This window comes from Chlorocebus sabaeus, chromosome 8, assembly GCF_047675955.1.
Source record: "Chlorocebus sabaeus isolate Y175 chromosome 8, mChlSab1.0.hap1, whole genome shotgun sequence".
Taxonomy (NCBI): domain Eukaryota; kingdom Metazoa; phylum Chordata; class Mammalia; order Primates; family Cercopithecidae; genus Chlorocebus; species Chlorocebus sabaeus.
The window spans coordinates 144414525-144430663 of NC_132911.1; the positions used below are offsets into that span (position 1 = coordinate 144414525).

Below are 16139 nucleotides of genomic sequence, written 5' to 3' on the forward strand. Positions count from 1 at the left end.
ATAAAATATATATACTTTACATATATAATATATATATTATATATAATATATATTACATATATAATATATATAATATATATAATATATTACATATATAATATATAATATATATATTACATATATTATATATATTATATATAATATATTTATTACATATATTATATTTCCACGGAAAAACTCATATATGAATGTTCACAGAAACATTTCAATAGACAAAAAGTAGAAACAACCAAAATATTCATCAACTGATGAATGGATAAACAAAAGGTGGTATATATCTATACAAAAGAGTATTATTTGGCAATAAAAAGGAATGAAGTACTGACAAATACTGCAACACGGATGAACCTTAAAAACATTATGCTAAGTGAAAGAAGCCAATAATAAAAAACCCATAGTTTCATTTATACAAAATGTCCAGAATATACAAATCTATAGAGACAGAAAGTGGATGAGTGGCTGCCAGAGGCTGGGGAAGGGTGGAATGGGAATTAACTACTAATGGGTATAAAGTTTCTGAGGTGAAGAAAATGTTCCAATTGACTGTGGTGATAGCTGCACAACTTTGTGAATACACTGAAAAGCCCTTAATTGTATACTTTAAAAGAGTGAACTTCATAGTAAGCAAATGATACCTCCATCAAGCTATTATTAAAGCAATCTTTTTTTTTTCTTTTTTTTTTTGGGATGGAGTCTCGCTCCGTCACCCAGGCTGGAGTGCAGTGGCGCCATCTCCACTCACTGCAAGCTCCACCACCTCCCGGGTTAACGCCATTCTCCTGCCTCAGCCTCCCTAGAAGCTGGGACTACAGGCGCTCGCCACTGCTCCTGGCTATTTTTTTTCTATTTTTCAGTGGAGACTGAGTTTTACTGTGTTCGCCAGGATGGTCTCGATCTCCTGACCTTGTGATCTGCCCGCCTCAGCCTCCCAAAGTGCTGGGATTACAGGCGTGAGCCACTGCGCCCAGCCTAAAGCAATCTTTTTTAAAATTTATTGATCTCTTTTGGAGGGTAAACTGGGGCAAATCAATGTTCCTTTCTCAAAAATGCGGGTAAACTAGGTATACTGACTTGTTTCTGACTCTCGTCTGATTTGCTAATTCCATCCAGAGAACAGTCACCTATAAAAACTATTACCGATGACAAAGGCTGAAGGAGTAAAATGAATAAAAGGCCCAGCCTTGTAGGAGCTATTGTTGCCACTTTTTGGTTTCTGACTATGCCAAGTATAAGTTGACATTTATGAAGAGCTTTATAAAAGACACCTGTAAATATTAATACCTAGAAGAACTAAGGACTCATAAAGACAAACAAAAGCAATTTAAACTTAAATAGTCAAAATTAATCTAGTTGTTTGGTAGTCTTAAAAGACTTACTGGACTCATATAAACGCCTTGATGTACATCTCCAAATTGGCCTTCTCCAATACATCGTCCAAGTTCTATTCGTTCTCTTTGAATCTCATAATCCCTGGCTGTAAAACATAATTCACATATTAATACTTAAGTAAAATATTCCAAACGTAGAACTAACACTTGACGTATTTCTTGATCATTCATAGTAAAAGTTTCATCTGTGGCACACCAATCTATGAAAATGCTTTAAACAGAGTGGAATTCTCTTAAACGATATTTTCACAGGAATTCACGTAATTAGTTATGGTATTAGAAACTACTGAAACAATGAGTTCTACTAAAGGTAGATATTTTTCGTGTAGTTCCTAGGAGTTTTTAAATTTCTGATTTATTTTATATCTATTTGATAGTTTTCTAAATAATTGCTCCAACTATTAAATTATATGCTTAATTATTAAGAACTATTAGTTTAGGTATTAATATATGAAGGCTATAAAAGCACAGTTATTTAAAGCAATTATTTGACAAATAACTACAGTTTGTAAATATGGAAGCAACATAAAATTATGTCATAAGTAAACTTTATGTTTTGAAAGTTTAAGAGTTTTCCACTTCATGATAATCCTAGCTCTATATTACTCATGGAGCTAAAAGAGTTTAAAGAGGTAGTCTCTCAAAACTAATTCAAAATTAGATGACTCAAAATCAAGGTAGGACATATCAACATTATAAATCATAAATACTTTATACTTTTGAGACGATGTGCCTCAAATTAATATATTGTTATTGTAATTTATACAAAATAGATTATTCAGTAGGTTTTTGAGGCACATGGAAAGAAAATGCCCATTAGGAATGTAATAGATTCAATTATAACCCATTTAGCTACTTTGTATTTTGATTTATTTCAGGTAAGAAACTCATCTCCATAGGTTATCGCATATATATTCCAGTAGTGTAATCACCAATGAAATACACCAAGAGCCAAATATTTTTACATGTTCTCCCTGGTTTATCAAATTATAAATACAGAACATTCAACCCAAAATTTAGATAGTTATTTTCCTCTTTAAAATCACTTTAGCTAGTAGTTCCATTGATTTAACAGTATGAGTAAACCAATGACAAATAGTTTAAAAATAAGTTAACCAAAAACTGAAACATCCCATATCACTCCATAGGTTGCAATTGCAAGCAAATGCAGTTAATTTAAAGGAATCCTGTTACCTTCATCTATTCCATAGCTTTCTGTATTGCAATTAAGAGAGAAAAAAATTGAAGACCTTGCTTAGAAATAACTAATAGCAATTAGGTTAACAACACAAACTTGAAGAGAATATTTCAATAATAATTTTTAAAATATTTTAAGCACAAATATGAATTTAAAAGAACTAAATACAAGTAAAAACTAAGTATCTTCAAGTTAACTCAACGTTAGTTAAACAATGCTTTAAAGTTCCTATAACTTATTTTTGTGGGGTATGGATGAAATCTATGTTGGACATTTACTGCTCAAGTATAAATAATAAATATAAAAATAAAAACTGGAGTACCTGCAGGAATGTACAAATGACTATATGGCTAATCAAAAAAGTAAACAAGTGCTTTGATATTTTTTTTTTCTTTTTTTTTTTTCTGAGACAGGGTCTCACTCTGTTGCCCAGGCCAAGTGCAGTGGTGCAATCAGGGCTCACTGTAGCCTCGACCTCACAGGCTCAAGCAATCCTCACACCTCAGCCTCCCGAGTAGCTGAAACAACAAGCGCGTGCTACCACGCCCGCCTAATTTATTTTGTTTTTGGTAGAGACAGTATCTTGTAATGTTATCTAGGCTGGTAACGTACTCTTAGACTCAAATAATTCTCCTGCCTCTGTCTCCCAAAGTGCTGAGATTACAGATGTGAGTCACCATGCCAAAAAGTTAAACCTAAGTTTAAACAATTTTCCAAACTGATACTGGCCATCAAAATGTACACACAAGCTTCAGCTCTGGCCTCTTCCGAATAACCCTCTAGTCAAGAAGCTCTTGACAGGGGACATGGGTCCACAGGGCACAATGCACACCTGAAAGGCAACACTGGGTTGTTTCTCTTCATTCTGGTAATGCTTCCTCAATGTATACAGAACATTCAAATAAGAATATTTACAAGAATATTTATACAACAGAATAAGGCACCTATAACATTTATTTTACAAATATATATAGCTCTGCTAAAATCAGGACATTCAGATTTTGAATTAACTACTAAGACTTCTGAAGACTTTAAAAGGCAGGTTTTTTTTTTTTTAAACTCAAGCCAGTACTGTGTGGAACATTAAAAAAAAAAAAAAAGAAAAGAAAAGAAAAGAAAAGAAAAGAAAATTAAAAAATAATTTTTTTTATGCAAATGAAATTTCAAGAGCTTATCTAATTCAAGATCTGGAGACTACATACTCCAACATGAGACCTGGGGCTTCAAGACTTTCCTTAATCAACAAGTTGCATATCACAGAGAGAAGCAGAATCTTGACATTTCCAAGCTGTATGAAGGTCCTTTAAGAGTTCTGTCTCTCTCCCCACACTTCCCATCCCTGAGGTGTACAGACTGACGATGGTTAGAAGCTATTTGTATTGGTTAGTCAATGGCAACAAAGAATAAACAATTTCAAGGGGGAAACTGCAAATCTTTGAATATATGTGTGTAAATGTATGGGTATACGTGTGTGTATGTGTATTATACATATATGTGTGTGTATATATATTGTGTATGTATACATACACACATTCACATTTATACTTAACCAATAATACTAATTTTCTACAGACAGAAAATACCCTAATCAATAAAGGTTCTATTACGATAGAGTCAGAAAACAAGATTACAAAAATCCTGTAACTAAAAATTATTACAGACATTTGAGTTTTAGGCTTCTGACCTTTGAGTGGGCATATGTAAGTAATATAGAATGGTAAAGGTTGAAAAGAATATTTCTGTTCAGCACCCAAGAAGTATTAAAAATGGCTCTAAAAGGACAGTAAGTATCAGTAACTTTTAAATGCAAGGAGGTATATGTCAAGTCTGAGCAAGAACAAAATCAGAAGTTTACTTACTTGAGGGCATGGTGTAAGTATCTTCTTCATCTATAATCTCAGCATAATCATCTGTTTCTGCAGGAAAAGAAACAAATATGTTGAAAGAGGATAAACAACTGACCTCCTGGTATTTCATATAATTAAAACAGGCAAAGTGATCTGCTTAAATCCTCCACAATGCTGAAATATTCTTAAAACACTATTACTCAAATTTTGCTCACACATGAGTCATTTATGGAAATAAAAGTGACATCATTGTCCAATACGTTATAATACACAGTCTTGTTTATCGGAGAGCAAACAGGGCTAACACAGAAAGCCCTTGTAAAAAAAAGAAAGACATGAAACAACTATGTATATGCTTCAAATTAACCAAGCTACCAACCGCAAAGCTCTTCCTCAACTACACCAAATACATGTTTAAAACTACAGTTGTCTACTGGGCTTTCTCCAAGTAAGACCGGTATCTCCAAAACACAGTATGATTTTATTAACAATTAGACTTGACAGCATAATCTGAATGGAACCTTTAGAAAATAAATGGCAGCCTAATTTTTGAGATTAACTGTGCTAATTCATTCCATTTGCTCAGGGTTGAGAAATGCAACAGGAATTTGTTTCCTAACTTTCAAACTCAGATATTTTAGGCATTAATGTCAAAAGGGATCTAAAAAGAAAAAAAGGAGAATAAGCAGCATATTAAAATGAGGTTTTCTGAGATCATGTCAAGAAGTTCCAAGGTATCTATCTACTCTTTTTGGGTAATACAACAACTTAAAAGTCCACCACTATATTAATGGGAAATTAAAAAATACCCATCTGAAGAAAACAGTCATTCATGTGGGTAACAACTATACTGAAAAATCACTTCAGCCTTGTCTTTTTTCTTTTTCTGGAAAAAGGAAAATCTTTAGCTGCTGCATGTATAAGGATTTTAACTGCTGGGCCATTCTTGTGAGTCAGTAAAGCAGGGACAGTATTTTGTGATGCATCATTTCCAAGGAGCTCTATTTTGATATTTTGACCTAGCATCCTTGTTTAACACCAGAGAAACTAAAAGCTATAAGTTCTTTCTTCTGTGCTGCCTTATTACTGCATTCAGATATTAAAGGTATAGAATTCAAAGAAAATAGAGAATATATATGGTTTACAGTCACTGGGAATCAATCATTCCACATCTATGGTAATGACTCAGATCAAATCTACAAGTGGAAGAATTCACTTCTTATTATATAATCATCATTAAAAGTGATTACAGCAAAAAAAAGGTTGGGGAAGCAGAATATAACACCAATAAATCAATGCTCTTTAAGACAGTTATTATTTGTAAACTATTCCTAAGTCCTATATGACAGGCAGACAATCTATATTATTCTTTTACATTTATAAGAATACTCATATTAAAAAAGTTTTAATAGACTCCAAATCATACATTCTTTTATTTCTGTATTTCTCCCTCTTAATCTGTTTTCAGCGAACACTAAGAACAGTAAATTGGCATCTGTAGGCCTATAGCTCTGCTTCTGTGTAAGATGGCTTATCAAAAGACCCTGTCAAAGAAAATTTGGGGATGGAAGGAAGCTGCTAACACACTTGCAACAAAAAGGACTAAGCAAGGGAGGAATCTACTCTAACAGCTAAGGAAACAGAAGCCACACAAATGGCCATTCACAATCATTTCTCTTTTGATTCCACAGTTTAACATGCTCAACTTTGTGATGCTCTCCTCAGAAAATGAATGCAACTAAAGCTGCCTTTCCACACAACAGCCCTGGCACCCTCACTGCTTCCTTTCATATAAAGTATGTGCTTTTAGAAGTAAAGCACATGAGTTGGCTCTGCTGCAGCAGGATTTTGGGAGAAAGAGCCACTCAAACTCTGCACCTCTGCTTCCCTTCCCAAGGCTGCCCTGTAACCCAAACTGCTGAAGAGTCTCTACAACCCTGCACGTAGCTCATGGCGTTACTAAGCAAATGTTTTGCACTTGTCACCACAGGTACCACAGCTTCATATGGCTGAAAAGGTTCATTAAAAGCCTGTTCAGAAACCCAAGTCTCTCAGGTGACAGGTTGTAAAATGCCTTAATGAAGAAGGGTATAAAGCTGCTGCTACCACCACTGGCAGTGACCTCCAACTGAGGGCTTTACCATGCACCAAAGCTTATGTTGGCCTAGAGCCAATTCTGGGTTTAGCCACCTATTCAGAGATCTCTCCTCAAACTAATATGCCCCCATCTCATTGTTCTTAATCATGTCCCTGGCTCATTTTCCTCATTACCTATAACAAACTGATATAATTTTGTTTCCTGTGAACTGTATGCCCACCTCTCCAGAATGGAACAGATACCAGAGTGGAACTTTCATATATCTTGCTCAACACTGTGTCCTCAGCAGCTAAAGCAGTGCCTAGCACAGAGAAGGTCTCTCAAGAAACACATGCTAAACCAAAAGAATGAATGCAGTGCAGCAATCAGTAAAGGAACACTGTACCTCTAGGAAACTGAGGCAAAGGATTTAATCTGTGTGAGGCAGCACAGAAGTGAATGGTAGAGCTGCAAAACATGTGACAAAATACACAAGCCCATTTGGGGAAAAATGCTTGCGCTTTGGAAAGTCACTTCACCTGGCAATACTTCAGCTGTGCCCTCGTGGGTAAAATAGCATCATCCACCTTGTAGGGTTGTTATGAGGATTACAGGAGACACAACAGAAAGTTGAGATGTGCCCTGCACATAACAGATCATCAAGCAACAGTAGCTCTTCTTATTGTTTTGCTTCTTCTGAAGGCTCTCTGAAAAGGACCTGGCAGTTGAGGATCTAGGATTCCCATGTGCCGATACTCTCAGCCAATCTTTTTGGTTTGACAGCAGTCCTTCAGGGACTGTCTCATTTTATAAAATCCTCAGTAGAGATATCAACCTCTAAAATAATTGTGAAGGAGTAAAAACAAATAGGCTAATATGTATCAGGCTAGCACACATTGTTGAAAATATCATGTTGCATATATTTCAGTTAATTCATACAATCACAAGAAAAAAATCTGTAAATTTCGTTTTTTTTTAGTTGTATGAATTGTATATAAAATCTTTGTGGATGTATCAAAGCTGTCTGGGAATTACTTATATTTGGGGTGCAGGTGTGTGTACTATGAGGTAATGTGAATAGAGAATTCATGGAGTAAAATCAGCAATGTTGCAGGTACATAATCTGCAAAAGTTTATAACCTTCTATATATGAGTTTTCAAATTGTAATACCTGGTGTATATTTCTTTTTTTTTTTTTTTTTTTTTGAGGCGGAGTCTTGCTCTGTCGCCCAGGCTGGAGTGCAGTGGCACTATCTCAGCTCACTGCAAGCTCCGCCTCCTGGGTTCACGCCATTCTCCTGCCTCAGCCTCCCGAGTAGCTGGGACTACAGGCGCCTGCCACCACGCCCGGCTAATTTTTTTTTTTGTATTTTCAGTAGAGATGGGGTTTCACCGTGTTAGCCAGGATGGTCTCGATCTCCTGACCTCGTGATCCACCCACCTCGGCCTCCCAAAGTGCTGGGATTACAGGCTTGAGCCACCGCGCCCGGCCTCTTACCTGGTGTATATTTCTAAGAATTCTTTTTTTGTTGTTTTTGAAGACAGGGTCTTGCTCTGTCGCCTAGGGTGGAGTACAGTGGTGCAATCTTGACTCACTGCAGCCTTCACCTCCTGCGCTCAAGCGATCCTCCCAAATAGCTGGGACTACAGGCATGCACCGCCATGCCTGCTAATTTTTTATGTGTTTTGTAGAGATGGGGTTTTGTCATGTTGCCCATGCTGGTCTCGAACTCCTGGGTTCAAGTGTAATCCCAGAATGCTGAGAATATAGGCAGGAGCCACTTCACCCAGCCTTCCCAAGAATTCTTGACATTGATGTGGTTGTATTTTGCTTTTCTTTCCTGGCTTTTAGGATTGTGAGATACTATTACATTGATATAACAGATATTTTTACATACTCAAGGGCCCTAAAAAATTGGAGTCCAGCCTGAAACTTCTGGGCCCTCTACATGTTAGTGTAACATAGTTTAAGGAAAGTAGAAAAATTACCCCCAAGGTTTAATTCAAAAAATAAGGAAAATAAGAAGAAAAAAGGAAACAAGTTCAAAGGCCTGGGCACAAATGAAGCTAGGTCTGCATTCTATATTTAATAATGACATTGACTACTAATCCTATTATTGGGAGCTTACCATATACTAGATTCTGTTGTAAATAATTACATATATTGTCATTTAATCCTCAGCAAAACTCTTTGAGGTTGTACTATGATCACCATCCCTATTTCACAGGCAAAAAACTGTAGCATACAAAAACAGGTGGGCCACATTTGGTCCATGGGTCTTACTGACCAAGAATAAGTGACTAGCCTTACAGCTCAGCTTATTCACCTGTAAAATGGGTTAAATACACTTGCCCTGGCTAATTCATAGTATTGAGAAATTCATCGGTGGGGAAAATACACGAAAATGTTTGCAGACATTTATCTAAAATTTGATGCTTACAGAGTAATCCTCACAACAACCACTTGAGACCTTTCCCAGATGAAGACCCAAGAGATAAAGCAATTTGCTCGTAATCTCTTAGCTAGTCAGTTGCTGACTGGATGGGGCAGTGGAAAAAGGGCAAGGCTGGAGCCTAAGACCTGACCACTTGCCTCTAGCAGCCTTAGAGTCTCTCTTAATCCTTTGATTATCACTTTCCTCACCTGCAAAACAGTGAGGACAATACCCAGTGATATTCTGAATGACTGCTGTGAGAATGAGAAATCAAGTCAGTAAAGTGTCATGTGCAGAAAGCTCTTGATGAATTGCAGCTGCTAATTTATTATCACAGAATAAGTCTAAAAATGAAGCTCAAATCTCTGACTTCAAATCCTGTAAAGAACATGCACTTTTAAGACCTTTTACTGAAATTGCTTAGCTCGTTATACTCAAGTTATCAATACCTCTATCCTATTACAAAAATGAACATAGGTGAAATCATCAGTAAAAGCATTCTTTCATTTAATCAGGAGGAAAAAAACACAATTCCTTCTTTTCTTTCTTTTTCTTCTTTTTTTTTTTTTTTTTGAGACAGAGTCTCGCTCTGTCGCCCAGGCTGGGGTGCAGTGGCACGATCTTGGCTCACTGCAAGCTCCACCTCCTGGGTTCATGCCATTCTCCTGCCTCAGTCTCCTGAGTAGCTGGGACTACAGGCACTTCCCACCATGCCCGGCTAATTTTTTGTGTTTGTAGCACAGACGGGGTTTCACCATGTTGGTCAGGCTGGTCTCGAACTCCTGACCTCAGGTGATCTGCCCACCTCGGCCTCCCAAAGTGCTGGGATTACAGGCATGAGCCACCACACCCGGCCACAATTCCTTCTTAATTTTACTTTATAAAATCTTACTCTTTTTTTTTTTTTTTTTTTTTTTGAGACGGAGTCTCGCTCTGTCGCCCAGGCTGGAGTGCAGTGGCCGGATCTCAGCTCACTGCAAGCTCCGCCTCCCGGGTTCACGCCATTCTCCTGCCTCAGCCTCCCGAGTAGCTGGGACTACAGGCGCCCGCCACCGCGCCGGGCTAGTTTTTTGTATTTTTTAGTAGAGACGGGGTTTCACCATGTTAGCCAGGATGGTCTCGATCTCCTGACCTCGTGATCCGCCCGTCTCGGCCTCCCAAAGTGCTAGGATTACAGGCTTGAGCCACCGCGCCCGGCCTAAAATCTTACTCTTTTAGTATAAAGGAGTTTAGTTTCATGCAAGCAGTATATCAAGTAGATGGGAAACGTAAGACATAGTATGTGATTTTAAACTTTTAAATTTCTACCTTAAGTGCTATCAACTGTTTGAAAAACCAGTTATCATTATTGCTGTTATTTCCCTAATTCTGTTAGTTTCTGTGAGTCTTTAAAATCATTTTTCATTCTTTCCTTTCTACTATCTCATTCCCAAACTAAGAATTATCATGTAGATACTATACTTGTGAAACAGAGTGTATGGACCTCTACCATTTATGGCTTTCAAGTGTTAATAATTTTGCTTTTGACATTTTTTAAGAACTCTCAGAAAAGTTTTAATAATGAAATCTAGAAAATTTACTAGGAATACATACAACTCAAATTTACCACTAAAATGTGATTAAGAAATTGGTAGTTATCCTTTCCATGCCAAAGCCCTAAGCAATTTTTAAAATATCATTTTTGCATACCATTTTGTACTTGGTTCTGTTCGATCAAAAGCACATTTTGCCTTTCATTAAATACTAAACTATATTTATTTCCATAAATAATTATCATCGCAATAACACAAATGTGAAAATAAATATTACCGTCCCCACTAATTTCATCTGCAGATCCAGGTGGCATGCAAAGAAAGGGAAGTAGGGAACAGAGGGAGGGAGATATAGGAAGGAGAAGAGGGAAGAGAGGGGAAAACACTATTAAAATGGCAAGTAAACCAAAGTGTAAGAAAAATAAAAAAAATTACCCCCCAGGGTTTAATTCAAAAGATAAAGAAGGATTGTAGTGGTAGTATGTTTACTTGAATCTGAGGGCATAATGCCAAGTTTAAAGCTGTCAATGTATTACATGAAGTTACACAGCTAAAGTATTACAGAGTGTCAACTGGATTCTGCCACACTAAGCAAAGTTAATTTGACTGCCTCTTAAATTAAATTTTAAAAATGGTTTCTACCTTCCTCAAAGAGAACTTGTGTCCCCTCAGATAAAAATGCAAATAAACTAGTTATTAATCTGTATGTTTAGTTACAAGAAGGGAATAAGCCCTTAGCAAGCCCATTCCAATGAGCCAGTGGGATTTAAATATTACAAGGTAGACACAGGCCAAGCCCACTACTATAAACTGTGGGGAGTGCGGTACTTGAAGCTCTGCTGACAACAAAGGTTACCATTTAAGTTTGCAAGGAAGAAATTTTGTTTTGAATAGTTTGGAGAAATTACTGTTTCAATTATTGTAAACAATCTTTGCTTTTCTAGAAAATGCTCCAAATGGTATAGCTGTCTCTACTATGCAGCAGCCCTAAGTATCTGTCCCCAAAGCATGAAAAGCAGACTACTAGGGAGTCACTATGACCATTCTCCTTCATTCAGTTGCATGCTATATTAGGAAATCCATAATGCAAAAAGTGTGATCCTGCTGACCTCTGCGGGAAAACACTCAAACAGCACAAATAAAATTGAGAAACGACTTCTTGCCCTGTCATGCATTTAAAAACCAGCAAACAGGCAAACAAAAAATCTTCTCTTCACGAGAGTAACCCAAAGATGGTCAGAGATAAAACTCTGCCCCCACCCCAACCCCGTTATTGCTTCTGAACAATGAACAGCACATACACTAATATTCGATAAAGCTACGATCTGTTCAGGATAATCTATAAGCATCAAGTTAGAGTTAGTTTCTCTGGAGTGCTCTGGTTAATAGGAGAGCCTGTGCAAATATGAGTGCAGTACCCGTAGAAGGAGGATCATGGGAACAGAAGACCAAAGGGAGAAAGCGCCTAGCTTTCTTAACTTTATGTTGGCAGTGACTGACTCCTTTATAAAGAGGCAAGAGGGGAAAGAGAAAAATAGAAACAAATTATTTCAATACAAAAGACAACTTTTGTTACATTTAAAGGCTTATCTATAAAAACAGATACAAAATTGCAATGCTTTTATTTTGACCATTGGCATGCCTTATTTCCTACTATGATTGACTTGAGTTTTAAAAAACATACTAATATTTTAAAATTTAATTTCCTGTAGATTAGCACTTGATACAGAAACAAGATTTAAGACTCTCCCAGCTCTGTAGAGCCAGCCAATTGAACATTCAGATATTTTTCCAAATGACAACATTTAAAGGAAAAAACAAAAATCAATAAATAATTCAAGACTCTTGTGAACACATTCAACCATAAAGAAAAAAAATAGCAGAAAAATAGCAGTTCTTCATTTGTGAAACAGTTTTATGAACAACTTTCCCCAAATCATTATCAAAGACACTCACAGCTCTTGAGTTATATACTTTACATAGATTACCTTAACATAAAAACCGGTGATGAGGATCTTTGAAAACATAAGTTGCAAAACCTCTACTAGCAATATTGATTCATTTGCTCACTCATTCACGTACTCAAAGCTCATTTTAGAGTAAAAAACCGGATCAATAAGACACATCTCAGCTCTCCAGAAGCATATAGCAAAATGAGAAAACAAGCAGCAATTGCAGTATGGTAATAGCAATAGTGGACAAGTGTGAAAGTGAAGTCAAAGCCAGGGACGCAGGGACGTAGCCCTTTAAGATGCAGCAGTCATTAACATATGACAGACACAGGTAACATCAACATTTAACTGCATACTCACAGGGTATCATAAAGAAAGATCAGAAGTATGGACCCAAGAACAAGGGTCAGGACTGTTTGCCCACCAAGATGGTAACAATCTTATTGACATTGTCAACATATTAGGAACAGAAATGAGAACAGAAATGTACAATTCAGTAATATTTTTCAAACGGCATGCTTTGATCCTATTAACATTTTTTGTTTGTTTGTTTGTTTTTGAGAAGTCTCGCTCTTGTCCCCCAAGCTGGAGTGGAATGGCGCAATCTCAGCTCACTGCAACCTCCGCCTCCGGGTTCAAGGGATTCTCCTGCCTCAGCCTCCCGAGTAGCTGGGATTACAGGCGCCTGCCACCACGCCCAGCTAATTTTTTTTTTTTTTTTTTTTTAGTAGAGTCGGAGTTTCACCATATTGGCCGGGCTGGATTCAAACTCCTGACCTCAGGTGATCTGCCCACCTTGGCCTCCCAAAGTATCGTGATTGCAGGCATGAGCCACTGCGCCCGGCTGATCCCATTAACATTTACTGACAATTTCATCTTATTGCTTGATTTGAAAAGCTACCTTTACACACACTAAATTTCTGGAGTTTGTATATGATGGCCCTAGAGTAAAGTATAAACTGGTCTCTCAGTTAAGAAGATGGGCCTGCCAGCATGTGTAATATAGCAAGACCCTGTCTCTACAAACAAATTCAAAAATTAGCCAGGTGTGGTGTCGCGCACCTGTGGCCCCAGCTATTGAGGAGGCTGAGTTGGCAGGATTGCTGGAGCTAGGAGGTAGAGCCTGGACCACAGAAGCAGAGCCTCTGAACTCCAGCCTGGCAACAGAGGGAAACCTTGTCTCGCCAAGATGGGCCTGACAACTGGATGCACTGTTTGATGCGGGATGGGATTTTGGACTGGAGACTGGGAAAGGGAAAGATCAGGAAGCAAGAGCGATACGGGACATTATTGGGATGAAATAATTTGGACTGTGGATAAGAGCATTTCTTCAGTATTAAATTTCCTGATTTTGATAATTATACTCTGATCATATAAGATGACATCTTTGGTCTTAAACACACACTGAAATGTTTATAAGGGGCACCATGTCTGTAACTTGCTTTCACATGATTCAAGGAAAAAAACTAACAACAACAAAAAAACCTATAGAGTGATAAAGCAAGTGAGCCAAAATATAAACATAGTGAACTGGAGGAAAGAACATAAGAGACATCACATTACTATTCTTACAACCGTTCTCCAAGGGTAAAGTTACAGAAAAATAAAAGATACATGGAACACTAGCTCTGGAGCCAGACAGTTTGGATTCAAATACTGGCTCAATTACTCATTCTGACCTTGGATACATTGCTCAACTTCTGTTCCTTGGTTCTCTCATTTGTAGAATGGGGTCATTATGGAAGCTACCTCCAGTAAGGAGGTTGGGAAAGGATTCCATGGGATTCCCTGGGCACCTAGAACAGAGTAATCACTCCACAAGTGTTGGCTCTTCTTATTTTCCTACTGTTCATTTCTAAACTGGACTGAATATTCTTTATACTAACTGAAAAAGTGAATTTTCTAAAAAAGTACAATTCTTTTTGAGTAATACCAAGAATATTACCACACATCATAAAAACAAAAAGGATTAGGACTTTTATTGTATTCAAGATAATCCATTTAATTACTGAATACCTGCCATAAACTAGGCATACCATGTAGGTGCTGGAGCTAGAGCAGTGAACAAAACAGACACCTAAACTTACTGTTCTAGTAAGGGAGAAGGAAGATAAAATAAGTAAATTATATGGGATGTCAACATGTAAGTGCTAGTGAAAAACCAGCAGAAGAAGGAGTATTTTCAGGTGGGGCTATCATTTTAAATATGGTGATTACGGAGGAAGTCATCTGCAAAGACTTCAGGAGGAGAGGGAAAGTACCATGCACACATCAGGGGAGGCCAGTGCAGCAGACACACAGGCCTTGGCTCTGCAGAGGTCAGTGTGAGCACATGCTGAGGAGCAGCAGGGAAGTCAGGTGAGGTGGATGAAGAGTTGGGAGTGGGAAGGGGGAGGTGGCACTGAGACACACTCAGTGAAGTATCAGAGTGTCTAACACCTCTTAGCTCATGGTAAGGGCACTGGCTTTTATTCTGAATGATGTCAAGAGTCATTCAGAATATTAATATTTCCTTTTAAAGGAAAAGAGAGAGTTCCTACATTGTTTCACAAATTCTAGGAATGTGAAGATAATGGGTAAGGCCGCTAGTCAAGAAAAAAATGCCTTTCAACAATTGCTCTGGGCCTGGGTGCAGGATAGGGGTGAGGAGGGCATGACTGAAGCCCTGCACTCCTGCCTCTCTGGGCCTGATAAATTTTGCAGACCTCACATACCTCAGGCTGCTCTGAGCAACTTTTCCTTTCTCACCAGTCCAACTTTCTATGTGATTACGCTGGTTCATATTTACCTCAGTCTCAACTATCTTACTGCAATCCTAGCTATTCCCTTTTAGAAGGCTCCCAGGAAGCCTTTGAAAAATGACAGACAATGTCACTCTTCTCATTCTCTGTTCTTTTTTGTACTGCGTTACTTGTTCCCTTTGGCTCTTGGGGTACAGGGATTACTCCATACTGCGAGGGAGAACTTGACCTTTGTATGTGTGGCAACGTGTGATCAATTGGCAAGTCACCAGCAAAAGCGGCAGTTTTGGAGTGGCTAACAGTGGTCACAGTGAATGGTTATAACTGCAGAGGGCTACTTATTTCTCTACACATTTAGATAAGAAAAACAAAGTTTGAACACTTGGAGGCTAAGGAAACACTCACCACCAAGGGGTAAGACTCCCATGGCAGATGGCAGAATGGGCTGATTGGTGTTGGGTCACCCATTAGCATCGCAGGAATGTCTCTGCAGCATGGAACACTGTGGAACATTATGTAGCCTGGTCCTAATGTCAGAGGCATCTGAACCAGAGCAACTCCATCTTGAATAGGGGCTCGGTAAAATAAGACTGAGACCTACCAGGCTGCGTTCTCAGGAGGTCAGGAATTCTAAGTCACAGGATAAGACAGGAGGTTGATAGAAGATACAAGTCATAATAAAGACCTTGCTGATAAAACAGCTTGTGGTAAAGATGCTGGCCAAAACCCACCAAAACCAAGATGGTGACAAAAGTGACCTCTGGTCATCCTCACTGCTTACGATACACTAATTATAATGCATTAGCATGCTAAAGACACTCCTACCAGTGCCATGACAGTTTACAAATGCCATGGCAAGGTCAAGAAGTTACTCTGTATGGTCTAAAAAGGGAAGGAACCCTCAGTTTTGGGAATTGCCCACCTCTTTCCCAGAAAACTCATGAATAATCCACCCCATGTTTAGCATAT

The 16139-nt window shown here is 38.0% G+C and overlaps 1 protein-coding gene across 35 annotated transcripts in view; it reads right to left on the reverse strand.

The window, feature by feature from the left end:
* The window catches only part of PTK2 (protein tyrosine kinase 2), a 355066-nt gene that overhangs the window by 108384 nt on the left and 230543 nt on the right, over positions 1-16139 (reverse strand). For 15 of the 35 annotated variants that reach the window (XR_012093771.1, XM_073018384.1, XM_073018411.1 and 12 more), the window contains 4 exons: positions 10755-10772; positions 4446-4502; positions 2583-2603; positions 1377-1474 (listed from right to left, as the gene is read on the reverse strand). Coding sequence is in view for 34 of the 35 variants with exons in the window: in XM_073018384.1 (XP_072874485.1) it covers positions 1377-1474; positions 2583-2603; positions 4446-4502; positions 10755-10772 (194 nt within the window). In the remaining variant the exon portion in view is untranslated. The remainder of the gene's footprint in view (positions 1-1376; positions 1475-2582; positions 2604-4445; positions 4503-10754; positions 10773-16139) is intronic. The other 20 variants (XM_073018416.1, XM_073018415.1, XM_073018408.1 and 17 more) reach the window with 3 other exon arrangements.